The 19641-nt window shown below is 55.4% G+C and overlaps 2 protein-coding genes across 2 annotated transcripts; one reads left to right on the top strand and one right to left on the bottom strand.

The window, feature by feature from the left end:
• Positions 1-1676: 1676 nt before the first annotated feature.
• Positions 1677-5365, top strand: LOC307055746 (double C2-like domain-containing protein gamma; the record flags this gene model as incomplete). The annotated part of the gene is given in 12 exon segments (XM_079707946.1): positions 1677-1911; positions 2073-2152; positions 2227-2298; positions 2516-2573; positions 2576-2618; positions 2706-2745; positions 2747-2848; positions 2938-2991; positions 4357-4511; positions 4620-4701; positions 4883-4980; positions 5054-5365. Coding segments are annotated over 12 exon segments (1149 nt in total). The 3' UTR covers positions 5184-5365.
• Positions 5366-5703: 338 nt separating this feature from the next.
• NDUFV1 (NADH:ubiquinone oxidoreductase core subunit V1) lies at positions 5704-11379 on the bottom strand. Its single transcript, XM_079709207.1, has 10 exons — positions 11270-11379; positions 10083-10165; positions 9839-10009; positions 8928-9111; positions 7669-7858; positions 7018-7230; positions 6701-6867; positions 6314-6395; positions 5959-6104; positions 5704-5854 (listed from the first exon to the last, which is right to left on the bottom strand). The coding sequence occupies exons 1-10, from the start codon at positions 11339-11341 to the stop codon at positions 5768-5770; spliced, it is 1395 nt and encodes a 464-aa protein (XP_079565333.1). The 5' UTR covers positions 11342-11379; the 3' UTR covers positions 5704-5767.
• Between the last annotated feature and the right edge of the window lie 8262 nt (positions 11380-19641).

Below are 19641 nucleotides of genomic sequence, written 5' to 3' on the forward strand. Positions count from 1 at the left end.
TCTTAGACCAGGTCACACAGATAATCATGTGAGTGGACATTAATTACTCACAGATATGTAATGGGATTATATATCAATCATGTAAATCTCTGTGAGAGAGTTGAAGGGGTGGGCAGTCTAACCTTGACATGGTGGACTGGGCAGTATTAGGCAGGACAAGTGATAGAAAACTCCACCCACTAGCTGACTTTGCCAAAGGAGGAATGGTGATTACAAACGCCAGAGATAGATCAGCTTCAGGCATAGCTGGATCCAGGAGCTCAGGGACTCTCTTCTTTCTGTGCTTTCCACTGTATTGGCTTCACTCTCAGGAGCATTCTCTACTCCACAGGGGTGAGAGGTGAGGAGAGGGCAACAGCTCTAGGATGGCACGGTACCAGCATCCCATCAACAGAAAACAGCTTCTCTTTCTGGGCCAGTCTATCCCAGAATTGTACTTTATTGGCCTGCTTCGGGTCACATGCTCTTCCCTGAACCTGTCACGTGGCTGCTGGATTTGGAATTCATTGATTGGCAGGGTCTGGGGCACAGGCCTGGGGAGCAGGGTGAACCTCCTAGAGTGAGAGTAGCGAAGGGGTGGCCCCCAAAGGACCCCTGGGAAAAGACAGGGAAGGTTGAGCAGGTAAAGGCAGCCACGTTCCCCTGCAGAGAGTGACCTTGAGACCATAGGTAAGCAGGAGCAGGCCAGGTCAAAGGGCAAGGGAGGAAAGTCGGGGCACAAGGAGCAGCATGTGCACACAGCTTGGGATGTTTTAGGAAACCGAGAGGGGCCATGGGGACGTGGGGGGAGGGGCCCAGCACTCAGGGGGCCCCAGTGAGCGGCCAAGGGGACAAGCCTCAGCGATGGGTTAGGATTTTATTCCAGGCTGGCAGAGGGGGAGAGAGGTGCCGAAGTGATCGGATTCAGGTGTTAAGAAGCTTGAGCTCCAAGGGGACCAGGTTGCGGCGGCACCCCCACCCCGTCTCCGCAGAGCCCTTCCCGCCTGCCCATCTCCCTCCCCCGCAGCCTGCCCTCCACACCCCTCCCCCTTCCCCCACGCCTCCCCACACGCTCTCCCCCAGCCCCTCTGTCTCACCCACCCCTTCCTCCCCACACTCTCCTCCCACTGCCCCTCATACCCCTTGTGTCCCCTCTGGCCCTCCAGCCTCACCTGGGAGCAGGGCCACGTGATGGCGGTAAAACTAACTCTCCGGCTGTGTGTAAATTGGGGAGGGGTTGGGGGAGAAGGAGGGAGGCTGGGCCCCAGCACCAGGGAAGGGGCCCTTGGGGTGGAGGGCAGGGAGCTGCTGGTCTCCTGGGCCCCAGAGAAGCGTTCTGAGCCCCACCCCTTCCCCCGTCCCCAGGGCCACACTCTGGCTCTCTGGGTCACCTCCCTCAGGCGCACACCCAGCACCGGCAGCGACTCAAACCAGGTGGAGGAGCTCTCAGAGCGGTAAGTAGCCCAGCCGGCCTACCTGCCAGCCCACGGGGTCCCCCTCCAGGCTGGAGGCCCCCACCCTGCCGGCCTTGACCTTGCGCTCTGTCCTCAGGTCCCAGCTGCTGCCCAGGATGCTCCCCCGCCCCCCGCCAACACCCTCAGTGATGCCTCCTCGCCCTGTCTGGTTGGCCTGATGCGGTGCCCTCATCTCCAGTCGTCAGGGGCTCCTCTGAGTGCCCCCTCCATGTCCGGGCCCCCATGGCGGGCACGGCGGGCCGGGGGCAGGGGAGCGTGCAGGAACACATGGCTACTGACGTGAGCCCGGGCCTCATCCGGCCCATCCACCTCATTTCCCACTACTTCCCACACTTCTACGCCTTTGCTGAGCCCACCCCGTGCACCCGGGACCTACACCCTCCAGTGACCCCCACCATCCGCTCTGCATCCCAGTCGCAGCCGGACCCAGAGCCAGAGGGAGACTCGGACAACAGCAGTGAGTGGGCGCGGGGGACAAGGGGGACCCTCTGGGCTCAGCCCAGCCAGGATGGGGTCTGGGGAATCCCAGGCTTCCGACCGGGGGAGGGGCAGGGCAGGAGGCATGGTGCCGGGGCGGAGGTTGATGTAGAAGCTGACCTGCCAGCCACCTGCCCTTAGCCATCCTCGGCACCCTCGAGTTCACGCTTCTTTTTGACACGGACAATAGCACCCTGCGCTGCACAGCTCACCGTGCCAAGGTGAGGATGGGGCGGCATCCCTGGGTCCCAGGTGTGGGCCCTGGGCCTGTCCCACATCCACTGTCTCTTCCCAGGGCCTCAAGCCACCGGCCTCGGGCTCAATGGACACCTATGTCAAAGCTAACCTGCTGCCCGGGGCCAGCAAGGTGAGGGCGAGACACAGGCCCCTACTGCTGTCCCTTGGCCGCACACCCAGCCTGAAGCACCCACCTGGCCTGCCATGCCCCTCTTCCCCAAGGCCTCGACCTCAGACAGGGAGCCCCCCGTTGCTGGGATGTGCAACTAGAGGCTATATGAGGGAGGGGGACCAGGCTGGGGCCCTGGGGCCCGACAAGGCTCTGACCCTCCCTGCTCGGCCCCCAGGCCAGCCAGCCGCGGACACGCACGGTTTGGGGCACAAGGGGGCCTGTCTGGGAGGAGACACTCATGGCTTCACCCTCCAGGACGCCCAGCGCAACACCCTGCGGTGAGGATAGGGCCTGGGCCACAAGGGGGCAGGGCCGAGGTGGGGGTGAGGGCTTGCCTGGCCAGGTCCGACCTGCGTGGCCACCAGGCTGTGCGTCTGGGAGGACCCACGGCTGCGGCAATGGCGGCAGGCAGCGGGCACCTCCCCTGGGGGAGCTGCAGGTGCCCTTGGGGAAGCTGGTGCCCAACCAAGCCAGGATCTTCGATGTGTGTCTGGAGAGGCGGAGGCTGGTGAGTGGGCTGGTGCACAGGGTGGGGCATGCAGGGAGGGAGACCTGGGCAGTGTCCAGCCAAGGGGACCGGGCTCTCTGCTCTTTCAGACCAAGAGGCCCAAGAGCCTGGACACAGCATGTGGCATGTCTCTGTATGAGGAGGTGGGTGGGACAGCGGGACCCAGTGAGGGCTGGGGGGCCAGGTCTGGGGTGGCCCAGGCTGAAGTGTGTCAGGCAGGGACTGATGTGGGCTGGACAGGGGTCCAGGCCCAGGCAGGCTTGGAGAATCTGAGGCCATCTCGCTCACCGGCCCTGTGAGCGCTCAGTCTCAGGGAACAGCCAGGCCCCAGGGGCTGGGCAGACTTCCCCTGCCAGGGCAGCTCAGGGGAGCTGTGGGGCACTGGCACAAGCCCTCAGGGGGCAGAGACACAGGCCAGCTTGGGGCAGAGGCTGGAGCCAGTGGGATTTGTCCCTGGCCTGAGCTGGGAGGGCAGGTCAAGGTCTGGGAGAGAATGGATATGGTGGGGCTGCACGGCTGCTAGATCTGCCCGAGGCAGTGTGGGTACCACACTCCTGGGGCTGGTAGCCATAGACACAGGCCCTTGGCAGGAGGCAGTGATGGTGACCGCAGGGGATTTGCAATAGGAAACCAAAGACCTGGGCAGAACCCCTGCAGCCCAGCAGGCCCCCCGGCACCTGCAAGGCTGAGGCAGGGCCCTCCACAGCGCCTCTGGGGCTGGAGGGCCAGGTGCTGCTGCCCCGCCCCCTAGTGGAGCCGCATGTTGCTGCGACTGTCAGTCAGTCAAGGTGAAGCTGCGGAGCCCTACCGGGTCGGGCAGGGACCTGCCACGAGCACTTCCTGGCCCAGACCCCGCACAACAGCCCCTTGGCTCATGGAGCACTCCGTTACTGAGAGCTGAACGCCAGCAAGGTGGCTGGGCTTTCGGCAAATCAAATCCCTCGTTAAGTGTGGGAGAAGCACATTCTCTCCAAGGCATCCTCCCAAGTCCTTTGGAAGCAACAGGGGCCGAGTGTGGCAAAGGACGTTCAGAATCTGGCCGCTTGGGCTGTGGGGTGTGAGGAGGGTGGGCTTTGTGGCTGAACAGACCTGTATGTCCCTGGGTAGAGAACAGCCTCTTGGAGCTGCTTCTGTGGCAGCAGGCTTACCCTGCGGGAGGGTGGTGACGGGTACCTAATGGCAGGCCACCTAGGAAGCTCCTAGCATGTTTGTGGCCCTTAGGGACATCAGTTCCCTTCCCCTCCACGACAAAGATGCCCTGAACTGGCCAGTCACGTGGCCTGGGCAAGCCCGTCCCCTTCTCAGGCCCCGAAGGATAGAGCTGACCTGGAAGTTTCCTTCCAGGGCACTAAGCCAGTGACTGTTTTTGTAAATTGAATCATGAAATCAAACCACTGGCCCCTGACTTCTCTGCAGCTGGTTTGCATTCTCATGTCCAGGCCAGCACTTGTGGGTGGCTGGGCGGCGGGCCACACAGGAGCTGACCCCAAGCCTACCCCCTGCCCAAGGAGGTGGAGGCTGAGGTAGCCGGGGAGGAGCGTGGGCGCCTCCTGCTGCCGCTGGGCTACAGCTCTCAGCGGGGCAGCCCGCTGGTGGGTGTGCTGCGCTGTGCCCACCTCGCCCCCATGGACGCCAACGGCTACTCAGACCCCTTCGTCGGCCTGTGAGTGTGAACAGGGGTGGACAGGTGGACAGTGAGGGTTCCTCAGAGCCGCTCTGGGGCTCACCTCTCCAGGGCCACACCTAAGCTGACCCTGTTCTTCCCGATCAGTTACCTGCATCCAAATGGAGGGAAGAACTCGAAATATAAGACCAGTGTTCGGAAGAAGACCCTGAACCCTGAGTTCAACGAGGTAGGCCAGGGCTGGGGGGAGGCAGTCCTGGCTGCTGGGGGTGGGAGGAGGGGGTCAACATCCCACCTCCGAGAGCACAGGCCCCAGCTACCCTGAGCCATTCACCTGTCTGAGTCTGTTTCTGAGGCTGTGAAGGACCCAAGGCCGCCTCCCTCCTGCCTTTCTGCCCCCTTCCCTGCAGGAATTCTGCGCAGGCCCACGGGAGGAGCTGGCGCAGAAGACACTGCTGGTGTCTGTATGGGATTATGACCTGGGCACAGCTGACGACTTCACTGGTGAGTGGGAATGTCGGGGAGCTGGGGGGTGGGCCCAATGGACTCCCATACGGCTCCTGACCTGTCCCTCAACCCAGGCAGGGTGAGCTGAGTAGCCAGGCCAGCAGGGAGCGCCAGCAGCACTGGCGCGAATGGCTGGGCCGCAGTGACCACCAGCTGGAGCCGTGGCACCCGCTGGACGGCGTGCCCCTCCAGCTCAGCGACTAGCGGGGGCACCCGGCCTGGCCCTGCTCACTGCCCGTCCCCCAGACTGACCCGCGGCCGCCTCCATGGAGCTGCGAGGACCTGGGGCTGCCTCACCCACCATGTCCACCCCTAGTCAATTGCTTCCTTCCTTCCCCCCTTTCAAACTCACCCCACTGCCAAATCATGAAGCAAGAATAAACCTCTCCTCCAAACCAGACCGGACAGCCGGTTCTTTCCCTGCCCATCGCCTCACAGGGCAGACTGGGCCCTGTCCTCTTTGCTCCCACCCTCCAGAGGCCTGCACTGGTCTGCACCCCAGGCCAGTTTCCCCCTCCCCACCCCTGCTTCTTGCACTGAGGGGTCAATGCTCAGGATGGTCTACGACAGACTGACGCACAGGAGGCCAAGTGTAAACTCACAATGAGAACTTGTGCTGACCTATCCCTCCCAGACCTCCACCTCTGTCTGGGAAATAAGCCTCCAGGAATAATGGGCCGCAGAGGCAGAGTGAAGAGCAAGGCCACAGAGAAGACGCAACGAGTGGGCAGCACTTGCTTTATTGTCCAGCCGTCCAGGCAGATGGATGCCGGCCCAGCGCAGCGGGCTCAGGAAACAGCTCGCCTGGCCTGGTGCTGCTGGGCGAACTGTTGCATCCGCTCCTCGAGCGCCGGCCGGAAGTGTCGGATCAGGCCCTGGGGGTGAGGGTCAGGGTGCTGGGTGCAGCAGGGCCTGAAAACCCCCCAACGCCCGGGCTCTCAGCACCACCCCCGGCACCACGCAGCAGGGCAGCGAGTACCTGCACGGGCCAGGCAGCTCCGTCGCCCAGGGCACAAATGGTGTGGCCCTCTATCTGCTTGCTGATCTCCCACAGGGAGTCGATCTCAGCCGGCCGGGCGTCCCCCTTCACAAAGCGGGCCATCACCTTGTTCATCCAGTCCACACCTGAGCCGTGGCAGCAAGAGAGGGCCTGATGATCTCCCTAAGCCGGGGGGGCGGGGGATGGAACTCGAGGGGTGTGGGCCACAGGGAGGGTGGGGCTCAGAGCAGCCACAGCAGGCTGGGAAGCAGCAGCTGTTTATTCAGGGTCCAGTGCCCGGCCCAGGCCTGGCGCGAGCCACAGAGAAAGCCCCCAGCCTGCCCAGCGCGCTTACCCTCGCGGCATGGGGTGCACTGGCCACAGCTCTCGTGCTTGTAGAACTCGATGAGGCGGGCGATGGCTTTCACGATATCCGTCTGGGGAGACAAGGGACAGTGAGGAGGCCCCCAAGGCCCGAGCCTCAGCGCCCCCCCGGCGGCACACCCTCCTGATTCCAGCGGCACCCTGTCTCCTCCCCCCGCCCTGGGCATCCTGCCCTGCCCAGGCTCCACGCGCGTTCCCCAGAGAAGCCTTGCTCCCCGCCTCTCCCACCTCACTGTATCTCAGGTGACACGAACTGGGACCCAAGAGCTGGCAGTTGTTCTCCGAGAGGCCCCGGAAGGGTTACTAACCAGGCTGGCGTAAGGCAGGGACTGGGTGGGGAGCGTGGGCCAGCCCTTACCGAGCGGTCCATGACGATCACGGCAGCCGTGCCCAGGCCTGTCTGCGCCTGTACCAGCGCGTCGAAGTCCATCAGCACCGTCTCACACACGGACTTGGGGATCAGTGGGGTGGACGAGCCGCCAGGAATCACAGCAAGGAGGTTGTCCCAGCCACCCGTGACACCCCCTGGGGCCCCAGTCAGTAGTCAGTCCCCAAAAGGATGGATGGTCAGGGCTGGGGCTGGCACACCTGCCTAGCCCTGAGCCCAGGACCTCTGCTAGCCCCAGCCCCAGCTCCTGAGGCTCTCCCACCCTGCTGGCTGGCCCCAGGCCTCACCGGCGTGCTTTTCAATCAGTTCCTTCAGCGGTATAGACATCTCCTCCTCCACTGTGCAAGGGTGGTTGACATGGCCAGAGATGTTGAACAGCTTGGTGCCTGAGTTGCGTTCGCGGCCAAAGCTGGCAAACCACGCACCCCCGCGGCGGCAGATGGTAGGGGACACAGCCACTGTCTCCACGTTGGCCACGGTTGTAGGGCAGCCGAACACTCCTGTGGGGGAAATGGGATGAGAAATCGGTGGCTTCCAGTGGGTGCAGACAGGTTGTGGCGGGTTTCCTGGCAATGGGGTATGTCCAGGGTCCTGCTCCAGTGGCAGAGAGCCTGGCTTTCACCCCTTTGTCATTCTCGTCCCCCACTGGACCCCAGATTCCAGCAGGAGCTCTGCTGCCTTTTCACCATCCTGCCCCGAGTTCCCGGAGGGTTGGAGAGGACTTGGGTATCTGACGTGGGAGTTGAGGCAGGATGAGGGACTGCAGGTGGCACTGGTGGAGCCTCTGTGTTGTTCCCACCCTGCTCTCTGTGTCAGGCGCCCAGTGCAGAAGGGACTCAGAAATTCCCTAAGAATGACCAGTGGGGACCTGAAACCAGATCCCGGACTCCACAGGACACAGGACAAGGCCCAGGATCGGGCCAGGTGCCAAGTCTTACCCACGTCTGCAGGGAAGGGAGGCTTTAGGCGGGGCTTGCCCTGCTTGCCCTCGATGGACTCGATGAGCGCTGTCTCCTCCCCGCAGATGTAGGCCCCAGCCCCGCGCACCACAAACACGTCCAAATCGTAGCCGGAGCCGCAGGCATTCTTGCCAATCAGACCAGCCTCGTAGGCCTCTCGGACGGCTACCTGTGGGACAGGGGTGTGAGGACACGGTCCCCAAGGGCCCAGGAACACTGTGTGGGAGGGAGGGGCACTGGCCCAGTGAGCCCATCACCAAAGTCCAGAGCAAAAGCTCCCTTTGGACACAAGCAGAGGACGCTCTGGGAGGGGGGTGGGGATTTTTACGATGATGTGCTACTTCTGTAATAACATTTAACAAATTCTCCAACTATATATTTTTGTTTGTTTGTTTGTTTTTGCGGTACGCGGGCCTCTCACTGTTGTGGCCTCTCTCGTGGCGGAGCACAGGCTCCGGACGCGCAGGCTCAGCGGCCATGGCTCACGGGCCCAGCCGCTCCGCGGCATGTGGGATCTTCCCAGACCGGGGCACGAACCCGTGTCCCCTGCACCGGCAGGCGGACTCTCAACCACTGCACCACCAGGGAAGTCCTATATGTATTTTTAAAGACTTTAAGAAAATAATGAAAATTTCAGCTAGTAGTTTCTCCAGGTGGTAGATCTGTGGGAGAGTTTCCTTTTGTGTGTGTGTGGTTTCCTATCTTCATAATGAGCGAGTACTGCTTCTGACTAGAGGAAAAGACCCTGGAGGCTTATTTTAAAATATGTAATAATAATAATAATAATAATAACACTTACGCATAATGCTACCATGTGCCAGGTTATTATTCCCACATCCTTCATCACTGTTGTGTAGCAGCCTAATAGAAAGGTGAGGCTTTGGCTCTGGACCAATTACTACAGGCGTCACTGAGCTGAGAATTACTGAAATGACCCCTTGACCCTTCAGGAAAAATGTCCATATGGGAGTTCTCCAGCCTATCCCTGCCCCAGGAGTCATGGAGCCCTGGAAAGAGTCATGGAGCCCAAGTTGAAGCTCTGGAACATAGAGAAAGAGACGGAGGCATTGGGGGCCACGTCCCATTCAGGACACAAGGCATACAGGAGTGATCACCGCTCTCCCAGTGCAACCCCAGACAGATCAGGAGTTAAAACCCAAGAACAACTCTGCCTAGGCCTGGGGCATGTAGTGCACACTGAGCGCCTTCTCCTCTGTTGACGCCCCACCTCTGCCCACCTGCAGATTGGAGGCCTCATTGTAGAATTCCCCGCGGACGTAGATGTAGGCGGCGCGGGCACCCATGGCCCGGCCCCCCACTAGGCAGCCTTCCACCAGCTTGTGGGGATCGTGGCGCATGATCTCCCGGTCCTTGCAGGTGCCCGGCTCCCCCTCATCCGCGTTCACCACCAGATACTTGGGCCTGTGGGGGCCAGCAGGTCAGTCAGGCTACAGGGCCACCAGGGTTGGGCCTTCAACCACGTGCCACCCCACTCCACCCAGGGAAGCCTCCTCTGACAGCCAATCCCTCTTTGTCCTCCTGACATGTTCCCAGGGGCTCTGCTTGCTCACCACCGATGACAGGGAGCTCACTGCCTATTCTGTGTTTGGGTGGCTATGACCACAGGAAAAATCTTTGTTCCGTCCAAATGTCTCTCCTAGTGCTTTCCCAAGAGCCCAAATCTGCTTTTGGTCACAAAGAGCATTCCATGAACCTCCACCATATCTCTGGAGCCAAAAGGAGGCAAAATAGCTGACATTTAGCCTTTGCTTTCTATGTGCCAACCAAAGTGCAGGCCAAAAGCTGTACGAACATTCTTTCATCCCTGCACAATATAATATCCATTTACAGAACAGAAAACTGAGATTCAGAAAGGGTCGGAGGCTGCCCAAAGCTGTATGATTAAAAGGCAGAGCTAGGAATTGATCAGTTAAGTCTGACTGAGTCCAAGTTTTGTGTTGATTCTGCTACCCCTCAAGTCTCCCCTGAGGGAGACCAGAGAGAACTGAATCCCACCTACTTGAGCTCTGGTTATGTTTTCCCACTTCATTCACTCTTAGTTTCCAAGGAAACAGCCCAAAGGCCCATGTAAGCCACAGCCACCCCCAAGGTCTCTCCTGCAACCCCAGTTCTGCCTGCCTACACACACCTGCCATCTGAGGGCTTATTCATGAAGCTCCATTTAAGGCCAGTTGGGAAGCCAGCACCTCCACGGCCCCGCAAGCCCGACGTCTTGACCTCACCCAGGATCCAGTCAGGCCCCTTCAGCAGAATCTCCTTTGTCTTGTACCAGTCACCTCGACTCTGGGCACCTTTCAGCCTGGACAGAGTGGGGAAGGCAGTAAGGGGGAGGCCCTGCCTCGGGAACCACCAGCCTAAGGGCACCATCTCACCTCCAGTCATGGCGGCCATACAGGTTGGTGAAGATCCGGTCTTCATCCTTCAGCGAGCCAAATGAGGTTTTCTTGGGTGCTGTCTGGGGACACAGAGGGTCAGCAGGCCCAGCAGAGCTCTGGGGTCATGAGGGGCCAGGCCAGAAGGTACAGAGTTTTGAGTCCCCCTGATTAGAGAGGGCTGGGCTGGGAGGAGGGCAGGGGCCCAAGCCTCAGAACCCTTCGTAGCATCATAGCTGCCATCACCACTTAGTAAGCACTTCCTGTTAGCAGGCACGAAACTCAGTTTTCTATATCCAAGACCCCATTTCATCCTCAAGACCTTGAGACAGGAATGATTTCCTCCATTTTACAGAAGAGGAAACTGAAGCTCAGAGCAAAATGAGCTTGTGAAAGGCACACAGCCCAAAGGAGCAGATGGAATCTAAGCTCAGGTGTGTCCGTGGCCAAAGCCCACACCTGAACTGTGCACAGCACATACTACTCCCCTGAGCCCAGTGTGATGCTATGTCCATTTACTTGTCTGGCTGTGCTGCTGGACCAAAACTTGGTTAGGCCAAAGCCCTGTGTTACTAAACTCTGCTGGCGACAAAATGCACTTTCTGAAGGAAAAGAAATGCCTCACTGCGGCTGGGACACAAGATGACGGAGGGAGACCCGCTCGGGATAAAACTGTTGAGGAGAGATGGGTCTGGAATTCCACGTGACCCAGTGAGGAGCACCCCAGCTGAGGGCTAAGGGGACCTGGCTTCCAGACACCCAACCCCTTAAAAGCCAATACGGGGATCGGAGCGCTGAACGAAGAATGAGGAGGCGCACGGCCCTCTCCAAAGCTATCGTCTGCATCTGTAAAATGGGTCAGTGGCCCCTTCACGCCCTACAAAGCTGTGGCGGGAAAGGAATGAGACAAGGACGCTTTGCCACCTGCAAAATTTTTCCGCTAAGTCGCGTGGCTGTTAAATAAGGGAAGCCAAGGTGCCGGAGGGCTGGGGGCGGGGGTGAGTCAGCCTCCCGTTTGGACCCGTTCCCCTTCTACACCCAAGCCGGATCGGCAACCTTCCTGCCGGGCTGGGGAGATGTGAATGTTCTCCAGAAGGCACTACAGACCCAAGGGATGAGGCGCGCACAGGCGCGGCAGCGAGAGCCGGCCCGTGAGCACCCCTGGCCCGAGCCAGGTCAGGCCTCACCGTATCGCCGCTGAATCGCACAGACACCCGTGCGGGGAGCGACCCGCCGAGCAGCCGCCGTGCCGCCAGCATCGCGGGGGCCAAGCCGGTCAGCTCCCGCTGTCACCTTCACGGCTCTGAGGCTGAAGAACCGGCGCGACCTAGACGCTAGGCGGCGCACAGGAAGAACGTCACGCGCCCTGGCGCCGGCGGCGCGCCCAAACTTCCCGGCACGGCTCCCGTCCCGCCCTTGGCCCCGCCTCCTCGTAGGAGGGCGGAGAGGCCGGAAGTGCCCTGTCAGGCGCTGAGGCTGCTGGGAGATGCGGTCCCGGGGCCTTTCGGACCTCCTTTCTCCCTTGGCGGGATTGGTATTTACTCTCTTGCTCGCCCGTGCTGCTCCATCACATTAGCCCGTGGACCCTCAGCCTTTCAATCCCCAAGTAAACAAACCTCGCATGTCACCTTCTGCTGGTTCTGGTGTTTTCTGCAAGTTCCGCATTTCGCGTGCTCCTGTTGTATGCACAAGCGTATGGGGGAAGGAGGAGAAATCAGATCGGTGACAGCCCGACCCTCATGACCGCCTTGTAATTATTCCGTCCCCGTCCAAGCCCTCCCAGACTATGACTTTCCCCTCACCCACTACGGGCACCCCTGGGCTCAGAGAAGGATTGCTCATTAGCCGCAGGGAGCCGGGGCAGACTGGGGGTTGTTGGCGGAGGTCTCCCCAGAGGAGGTGTGTCTAGAGTCCTAGGTTGGGGTGAGGCCAAGAGGGTGGAGATAGTCAGTGGGTGGCACATCCTCTTGCTATAGTGCTGCTAAACTCTCCCAGCCATTCCTTCCTCAGCCCCTGTCAGGAGAGTTTGGCACTTGATGCTCCTGCACAAAATCCTGGAGCGGCTCCTACTGCCTCGGCAACCTGGCATTTAAGGACTCAGCCACTATCGTGCAGGTCGTCAGGCCCAGGCCACATCATGCTCACTCTCCCCAGGACCTCTTCCTCTTGGGGCTTTAGGGCATTTCTGCCCACTCCCTCCCCACCCCGCAATGCTCCCGTGACCTGAGGAGGGCCTCTGTTCTTTGCCTTCTCTTGAAGTCTTGGAAGCCTGATTAACTCTTGTTAATCAGTTTGTCAGTTCTCTGGAACCCTTTGGCTCTGAGTCCCATGATAAGCATGTCCGTTTTGGTCTGCCCTCCCCAGCTCCTCTATTCTTTTGTCCTGTAACCATCCTTTCCTATCTCTCGAGAGATGTGCCATTTACAAGTAATATGCCCTTATTTTCTCATATAGTCCCCACAGTAGCCCTGGATAGTGTTAACTCCATTTTCTACATGAAAAAATTGAGGCCTATGGAGGTTTCATCTCTTGTCCATGGGTATGAAGCTGCTGAGTGGTGCCCCAGACACAGCACACATATGACAGTCATTGCAGGATGTCAGTGGTGTTTCCAAAAGAGGCGGCAAGAGCCTGGGCACCTTGTCTGAGGGCTCACAGGTGGGTAGGGCAGTACAAGACCCAGGGCCCAGCAGTCCTGACTCCCAGCCCCAGGCCCCCTCTCCTGGGCAGGGAAAGAGATTGCCCAGACAGAGCTGGGGATTACACAGCTAATCTGGAGCTCAGACCCGAGTCCATGGATCCCTCCCTCTGGGGTGGCAGAAGCGGGGCAAGATGGAGCCAGAGGGTGGATTCTCTCCTCATCCCTATCTAACGGGGTCAAGGGAACACAAGGCCATGGGGAGAAGGCAGCCGGGGGATGCCGTGGATGGGAGATGCTGGGCATGGGCCCGTGGGAAACTAAGAGTGAGGGGCAGAAGCTCCAGTTCGTCCAGCGCCAGGCTCTGTGCCAAGCACTTGCCATGTGTTATCTTCTTAATCCTCCCACAACCCAGGGCATGGGAATGACGAACCCCATTTTCAGAAGAGGACAGAGTATATTAGCCATGCTGAGCTGCCTGCCCAAGACGGCACAGCTGCCAGAACTCGGCCTGAGGTCTCCTGACCCTGTCCCCCACTCAGTCCCCACCCATCTAGAGCACCCACTTGCCAGGCTCCACTCAGTATCACCTCCTCCAGGAAGCCCTCTTCCAAGACATCCCAGACCCTGGCTCTCACCTGTTTCATCCTATGCCACTGTTCATGTCTGTCTTCCCTACCAGCCTCCAGGCCAGAAGCTGGGAGGCATCAGGTTGCCTCCCTGTCTCCATATCACTGCATCCTGCCAACTCTGCCTTCTGAACACACCCTGTTCCTGTGCCTTCAGGCCCCGCCCCATGGCAGTGACCCATCAGCTTTCACCTGGAATTTTGCAAAGCCTCCTTGAGGTCCCCCAGCCTCAAGTCTCAGCCCCCACAATCACTTCTTTGCACCATGGAACGAGCAGAATTGTTGTAAACTTTGGATCCATTTTGCCCCTCTCCTGCCTGAGACCCTTCGTGGTTCCCTCGTGTCCTCAGGACAAAGCCCAAGTCCCCGGGCCTGGCACTCAAGGCCTGTGCTGACCTCTCCAGCTCCGGCTCAGATTTTCTCCAGGGGATCTCTTCCAGTTTTGTTAAAATGAGGTGTGCCCCTTTCCACCTTTTCCTATACATTGCAGGAGTTTTCTGAGGGTAAAAGTTATCGTCTCCTGAAGTGTCACTAGAACTAACTGTAAGGCCATCTGAAACTGGGGGCTCTGCTTAGGAGTGATCTGATCACCATTTCCATTTCTTTTATGGCTATTTGTTTATTTCCTTGAGCAAATTTTGGACACCTATACTTTATTTTATTTTAGTTTATTAAATATTATTTATTTATTTGGCTGCATTGGGTCTTAGTTGCAGCACGCGGGATCTTTGTTGTGGAATGCAGGATCTTTCGTTGCAGCATGTGGGCTTCTCTCTAGCTGTGGTGCGCAGGTTTAGTAGTTGCGGCGTGCAGGCTTAGTTGCTCCAAGGCTTGTGGGATCTTAGTTCCCCAACCAGGGATTGAACCCACGTCCCCTGCATTGGAAGGCGGATTTTAAACCACTGGACCACCAGGGAAGTCCCTGAACACCTGTATTTTAAAGACTGTTTTCTTGATGGATCGTTCCTTTTTCTAATATAAAATATTTCTCTGCATCTCTTTTAACAATTTTGCCTTGAGGTCTATGATCTCTGATATTACTATTGCTACACCAGCTTTCTTTTTATTAGTATTTGGGGTTTTTTTTCTTTTTCTTTTCAATCTTTCTCTTGTTTTAGGGATGGCTTTTGAAACAACATCTAATTAAATTTCATTTTGTTTTATTTTAACTCAATCAATCTCTGTCTTTTAAAAAGAGAGTCTGGCCTGTTTACATTTATTGGTATTGCCATTGGAACATATATCTACCATATTATATTGTGTTTTCTATTTAGCATTCTTTCCCTTTATTTCTTTTTCCTCTATTTTCCGGACTTCTACTGAATTAACTGAGTTTTCTTTGTGCTATTCCCTCTTCCCTAGTATTGGTTTGAAAGTTATACATTTTATTTCTATTTTTAGTGGTTTTCCTTACATTTTTTTCCTTCCTTTTTAAAAAAAATTTATTTATTTATTTATTTTTGGCTGCATTGGGTCTTTGTTGCTGCGCGAGGGCTTTCTCTAGTTGCGGCGAGCAGGGGCTACTCTTCATTGCGGTGCGCAGGCTTCTAACTGCGGTGGCTTCTCCTGCTGTGGAGCACAGGCTCTGGGCGTGCGGGCTTCGGTAGTTGTGGCGTATAGGCTTAGTTGCTCCGCGGCATGTGGGATCTTCCCGGACCAGGGCTTGAACCTGTGCCTCCTGCAGTGGCAGGCGGATTCTTAACCACTGCACCACCAGGGAAGTCCCGTCCCTTACATTTTTAACAGTCATGACAAAATTTCTTTTTCCAGCAAAAGCTAGTTCATATGTCTATCCTCCTGCTGAATATGAAACAAAAACAGGTATACTACTTTCCTCTGTACTTACTTACATCCCAAATTCTGCACTCCTGTTTTCTGAATTGGCCCTGTTTGTGACCTGGCAGGGAGGGCATTTCTGTCCCCCTACCTCATGCTCCTGGTGGAGACCTAGCCTCAGTCACTAAAGGCTCTCAGCCTTGCTCTCCAGCACTGGGTACAGACTGAGGACTTGGCCCCAAGCCTGTGCATTTGGCTTGGCTGTGTTCCTGCTTCCTGGCTAAGTCACAAGGCTTCAGCTCCCGCCCCAGGCTGTGGGTTTCTTCCTATTTCTTTCCTTCAAAGAGAGCCTTATTTCAAGTCTACCCAGAATTCCCCTTTTCATTTCTATGTGGTTGGAATGTCATTATTAACGCTTTTTTTCCTTCTCTGATTTTGATGTGTTTGAGAAGGACAGGGTGCATTTCAGGTTCTACTCTAATATCTTGAACAGGAAATCTCTCTCTTTTTTTTTCCATTAATTTAAATTTGAAAAAGTAAAGTCGATCAGTCATGGCTGGTGAGGTACACACAGGACAATGTGAGTGCACTTGGGGCAAGCAACACAATTAACGATGCATGTGACCCAGCCTCCTTCCCTGCTCTCCAGGGCAGGGTGCCCTCACATGCTCTGCAGACTCTCGTGCTGGCGTGAGAACCACTCCCTGTCAGGCTGCCCGTGTCTCAGGGTCTCTCTTGGGCTCATTCTGGTCCTGAAGCACTGGGCAGCATCTGTAGTCTCCAGCAGGGAGGACCTGTGAAGTCTCAGTTGGGCACAGGTCTCAGGGGCCGGTGCAGTCCCATCAGCCCACCCACCCCGACACCTCCCTGGCAGCAGATCCACACTCAGACACACAGTAGGTCAGGTCTAGGTGTCTGGAGTGTCTCCACGTTGGTCCTCTGCCCATCCCCAAGTTGTCCCTTGGCATTCTCCCTATACCCACTTTGTCCCTTAACACAAAAGCTCTAGACTCGTCTTTGCCCCGTGTAGCCCTTGACGGCTATTTGGGAGGACAGATACCAGGAAGAGCTTACACATCCCCTGACTAATCCCAAGCTGTTAGAAATGTGAGACTCAAAGTTCAGTTTTTAGAAACACCAGGCCCTACCTTATAAATCAGCAAAAAGAAAAACCAGTTGAGTGTTTATTAGAGACAGGTTGAGCTATTCATCTTCTGGTACATGTTCTTCTTCCCGTGACCACTTTGCACCTTCCAAAGACAATTTCCTCCCGATACACAAAACTCAGAGCCACAAAGGACACATGGAGGGGCGCCACTTCTGCAGTGGGTCATGACGCCATAGCCAGTATTTACGGCTGCCTTCGTCCTTCAAGAATCCCACGTTCCCTTTGCCTCTAGCCAGTACTGCAGCTGTTGAGGGGACTTTACCAGGTGGGTGACTTAATGTCATAAAGATGTCACATCTTTCCAAGTTAATTTACAAACTCTTTGCGATTCCAATCAAAATCCCATCAAGGCTTTTCATGGAACTGGGAAAACTGATTCTAAAATGGATATAGAAGAACAAAGGGCCAAGAAGGGCCAAACCAATTTTGAAGAGGAACAAGAGGGTTGGGGGGAATCTGCCCTGCCAGATAGCAAGATTAATTATAAAGCTAGAGATAATCGAGACAAGCAGACCAACACTTCCAATTTATGGTGCTTCTTTATCATAATTAGCTAGAAATTCTGCAATTCTGGTTTTGATTTCTTTTTTGACGTGCCTTATTTTTTTCTTTTTTTTTTTTTGGCCTCACGCATCACGCCATGTGGGATCTTAATTCCCCAACCAGGGATCGAACCCATGTCCCCTTAAGTGGAAGCGTGGAGTCCTAACCATTGGACAGCCAGGGAAGTCCCATGCCATTTTAAGAGAGATTTATAAATATACTTATAAATATTATAACTGTAAACATTGCAGTCTTTTTGTTTCCTGGGTTTTGCTATTTTTCATTTTATTGCCTTATAATGAGAGACTGTTGTCTGTACTGTTCCTCTCTCTCCCCCTGGAATGTTCTAAAACTTTCTCTGTGCCATGACATATGGTTACTATAGTAAATGTCCCATGAGCAATTGAAAGGACAGTGCCTTCTCTGTTTTCTTATGTCAGAGTTGGACATTTGTTGTTTCCAGTTGCCTAAGTCCCTGTCTTCCCATCAGCTTTTGCTTTAGGAACGTCAGGGTATGTTATTTGGTGCATTGAAGCTCATAACTGTAATCACTTCAGATGTCTCCTACATACGTGAGAGATGGAGTGTGTGTTTGGTTTTTTATGGTCTTTGTGGCTTTGGGGTTTTTTTTTTTTTTTTTTTTTTGGCTGTGTTGTGTCTTCGTTGCTGCGCGGGCTTTCTCTAGTTGCGGCGAGCGGGGGCTACTCTATGTTGCAGTGCGCAGGCTTCTCATCGCGGTGGCTTCTCTCGTTGCGGAGCAGGGGCTCTAGGCGTGCAGGCTTCAGTAGTTGCCACACGCAGGCTCAGTAGTTGAGGCGCACAGGCTTAGTTGCTCCGTGGCATGTGGGATGTTCCCGGACCAGGGCTCGAACCCCTGTCCCCTGCACTGGCAGGCGGATTCTTAACCACTGCGCCACCAGGAAGGCCCCCTTTGGGGGGATTCTGAAAGATTAGTGGGAACACCATCTCCAACATTATAAACCACTGGTCCTCCCTCCCCCGTCAGATGTTGCAAATATATTTCCTTTGAGTTTATCATCTATCCGATAATCTGATAAATAGTAATCATCATTGTACAAGAGAAATACTCAGTTTTGATGTAGTCAAGTTCGTTCATTTGAGGGCCTTGTTTAAGGAATTCATCCCCAGTCCAAGGTCATAAAGAAATCTCTTACTTTTTTCCTGTTATTATTTTATTTTTCTCGTTCACATATAGGTGAACCGTATGGCAGGGTTTCTAAATTTTGACACTATGGACATTTGGGCCTATACAGTTCTTTGCTGTGAGTGGCTGTCCTGTGCATTGTGAGATGCTTAGCAGCATCCCTAACTGCCAGCAGCACCCCATAAGCTGGGACAACAGAAATATCTCCAGATGTGGCCAAGCATAATCTGGGGGACAAAATCACCCCCAGCTGAGAACAACTGATCTATCTAGAGTTTATTGTTGTAAATGGCGTGAGATGAGAATCCAGTCATTTTTCTCAATACGGTGAATCAGTTTTACTAATACTAAATAACTCTTCAAACTTATTCAGTATTTGTGATGTCACTGCTATCACGCATCAAGTTCCTGTATATGTATAGATCTGATGTTGTATGTGGTAGGGACTGACTAGATATGACAAACTTATTTCCTCCTCCTGGGCACAGAGCCCCCTTGTATCTGGATGGGGCAGAAGTGAAGAGTGTCACTTCCAGGGCTGGGCAGCTGCAAGCAGGTGTGTCTTCATCACTGCTCCTTCCCTCCCTCCCTCCCTTTTCCTCCCCATCTCTGGTCTCTCCACATGGGCTCTCTCTGTGGCAGCCTCAGGATGGCTGGACCTTTTGCACAATGACCGAAGCAAGTGTCTTGAGAGAAACTGCAAAGCTGTGTGACCTTCTCAAACTTAGCCTGGGAAGCCCCATCGTGTGGCTTCCACTGTTTTCTGTTCACTGAGGCAGCAGCAAAGTCCTGCCCAGCTTCCACGGGAGGGCATAGAGATGCCGGAGCGTCAAAGTACTTGTGGACATGTTTCATCACCACCACAAGATACCTGACGCGATTTCAAATTCTTTATCCCTCGTGTGTGGTGCTTTTCTCTCTCCGGAAGGTTGCAGGGTCTGCATTTGCCTTCTGGAGGCTCTGGAATTTCACCATCTGCTTTTGTATCAGTCTCTGGTCCTTCTTCATTCAATGCGCTGGGCACTCATTGTGCCTTTCAACGTGAAAGCTCATCTTCTTCAGTCCTGAGAAAATGTATTATTCATTTGATAATCTGCTCCCTACGATTTTTTTCTACCCTCTTCTCTCCCTCTCTCTAGACTTCCTCAAATAATAATACTCTGTTTTTCTCATCTTTCCATGCTTTTATCTTTTTGTTCTATCTTCATATGTATTTTTCAACTTTATCTTCTGTGATTTTTCTTTTTTCTTTTTTTATAAATTTACTTATTTTATTTCTTTATTTTTGGCTGCGTTGGGTCTTCGTTGCTGCGCGCGGGCTTTCTCTAGTTGAGGCGAGCAGGGGCTACTCTTTGTTGCAGAGCCCGGGCTCTAGGCGGGCGGGCTTCAGTAGTTGTGGCTTGCGGGCTCTAGAGCACAGGCTCAGTAGTTGTGGCACATGGGCTTAGTTGCTCGTCGGCATGTGGGATCTTCCCGGACCAGGGCTCGAACCCGTGTCCTCTGCAATGGCAGGCGAATTCTTAACCACTGCACCACCAGGGAAGCCCCTGAGATTTTTCATTTCTGCTATCATATTTTTAATTTTTCCGGGAAACGCTCTTTTTTTTTTTTTTTTTTTTTTTTTTTTTTTGCAGTACGCG

Source organism: Hyperoodon ampullatus (genome assembly GCF_949752795.1).
Source record: "Hyperoodon ampullatus genome assembly, chromosome: 7".
Taxonomy (NCBI): domain Eukaryota; kingdom Metazoa; phylum Chordata; class Mammalia; order Artiodactyla; family Ziphiidae; genus Hyperoodon; species Hyperoodon ampullatus.

Coding starts and splice junctions, on each gene's coding strand:
- NDUFV1 (XM_079709207.1), bottom strand. CDS start 11,341: ATGCTGGCGGCACGGCGGCTGCTCGGCGGGTCGCTCCCCGCACGGGTG. Junction 10,010..10,082: donor TATGGCCGCCATGACTGGAG/GTGAGATGGTGC, acceptor CACTCTGTCCAG/GCTGAAAGGTGCCCAGAGTC. Junction 6,396..6,700: donor TGATCGTCATGGACCGCTCG/GTAAGGGCTGGC, acceptor TTGTCTCCCCAG/ACGGATATCGTGAAAGCCAT.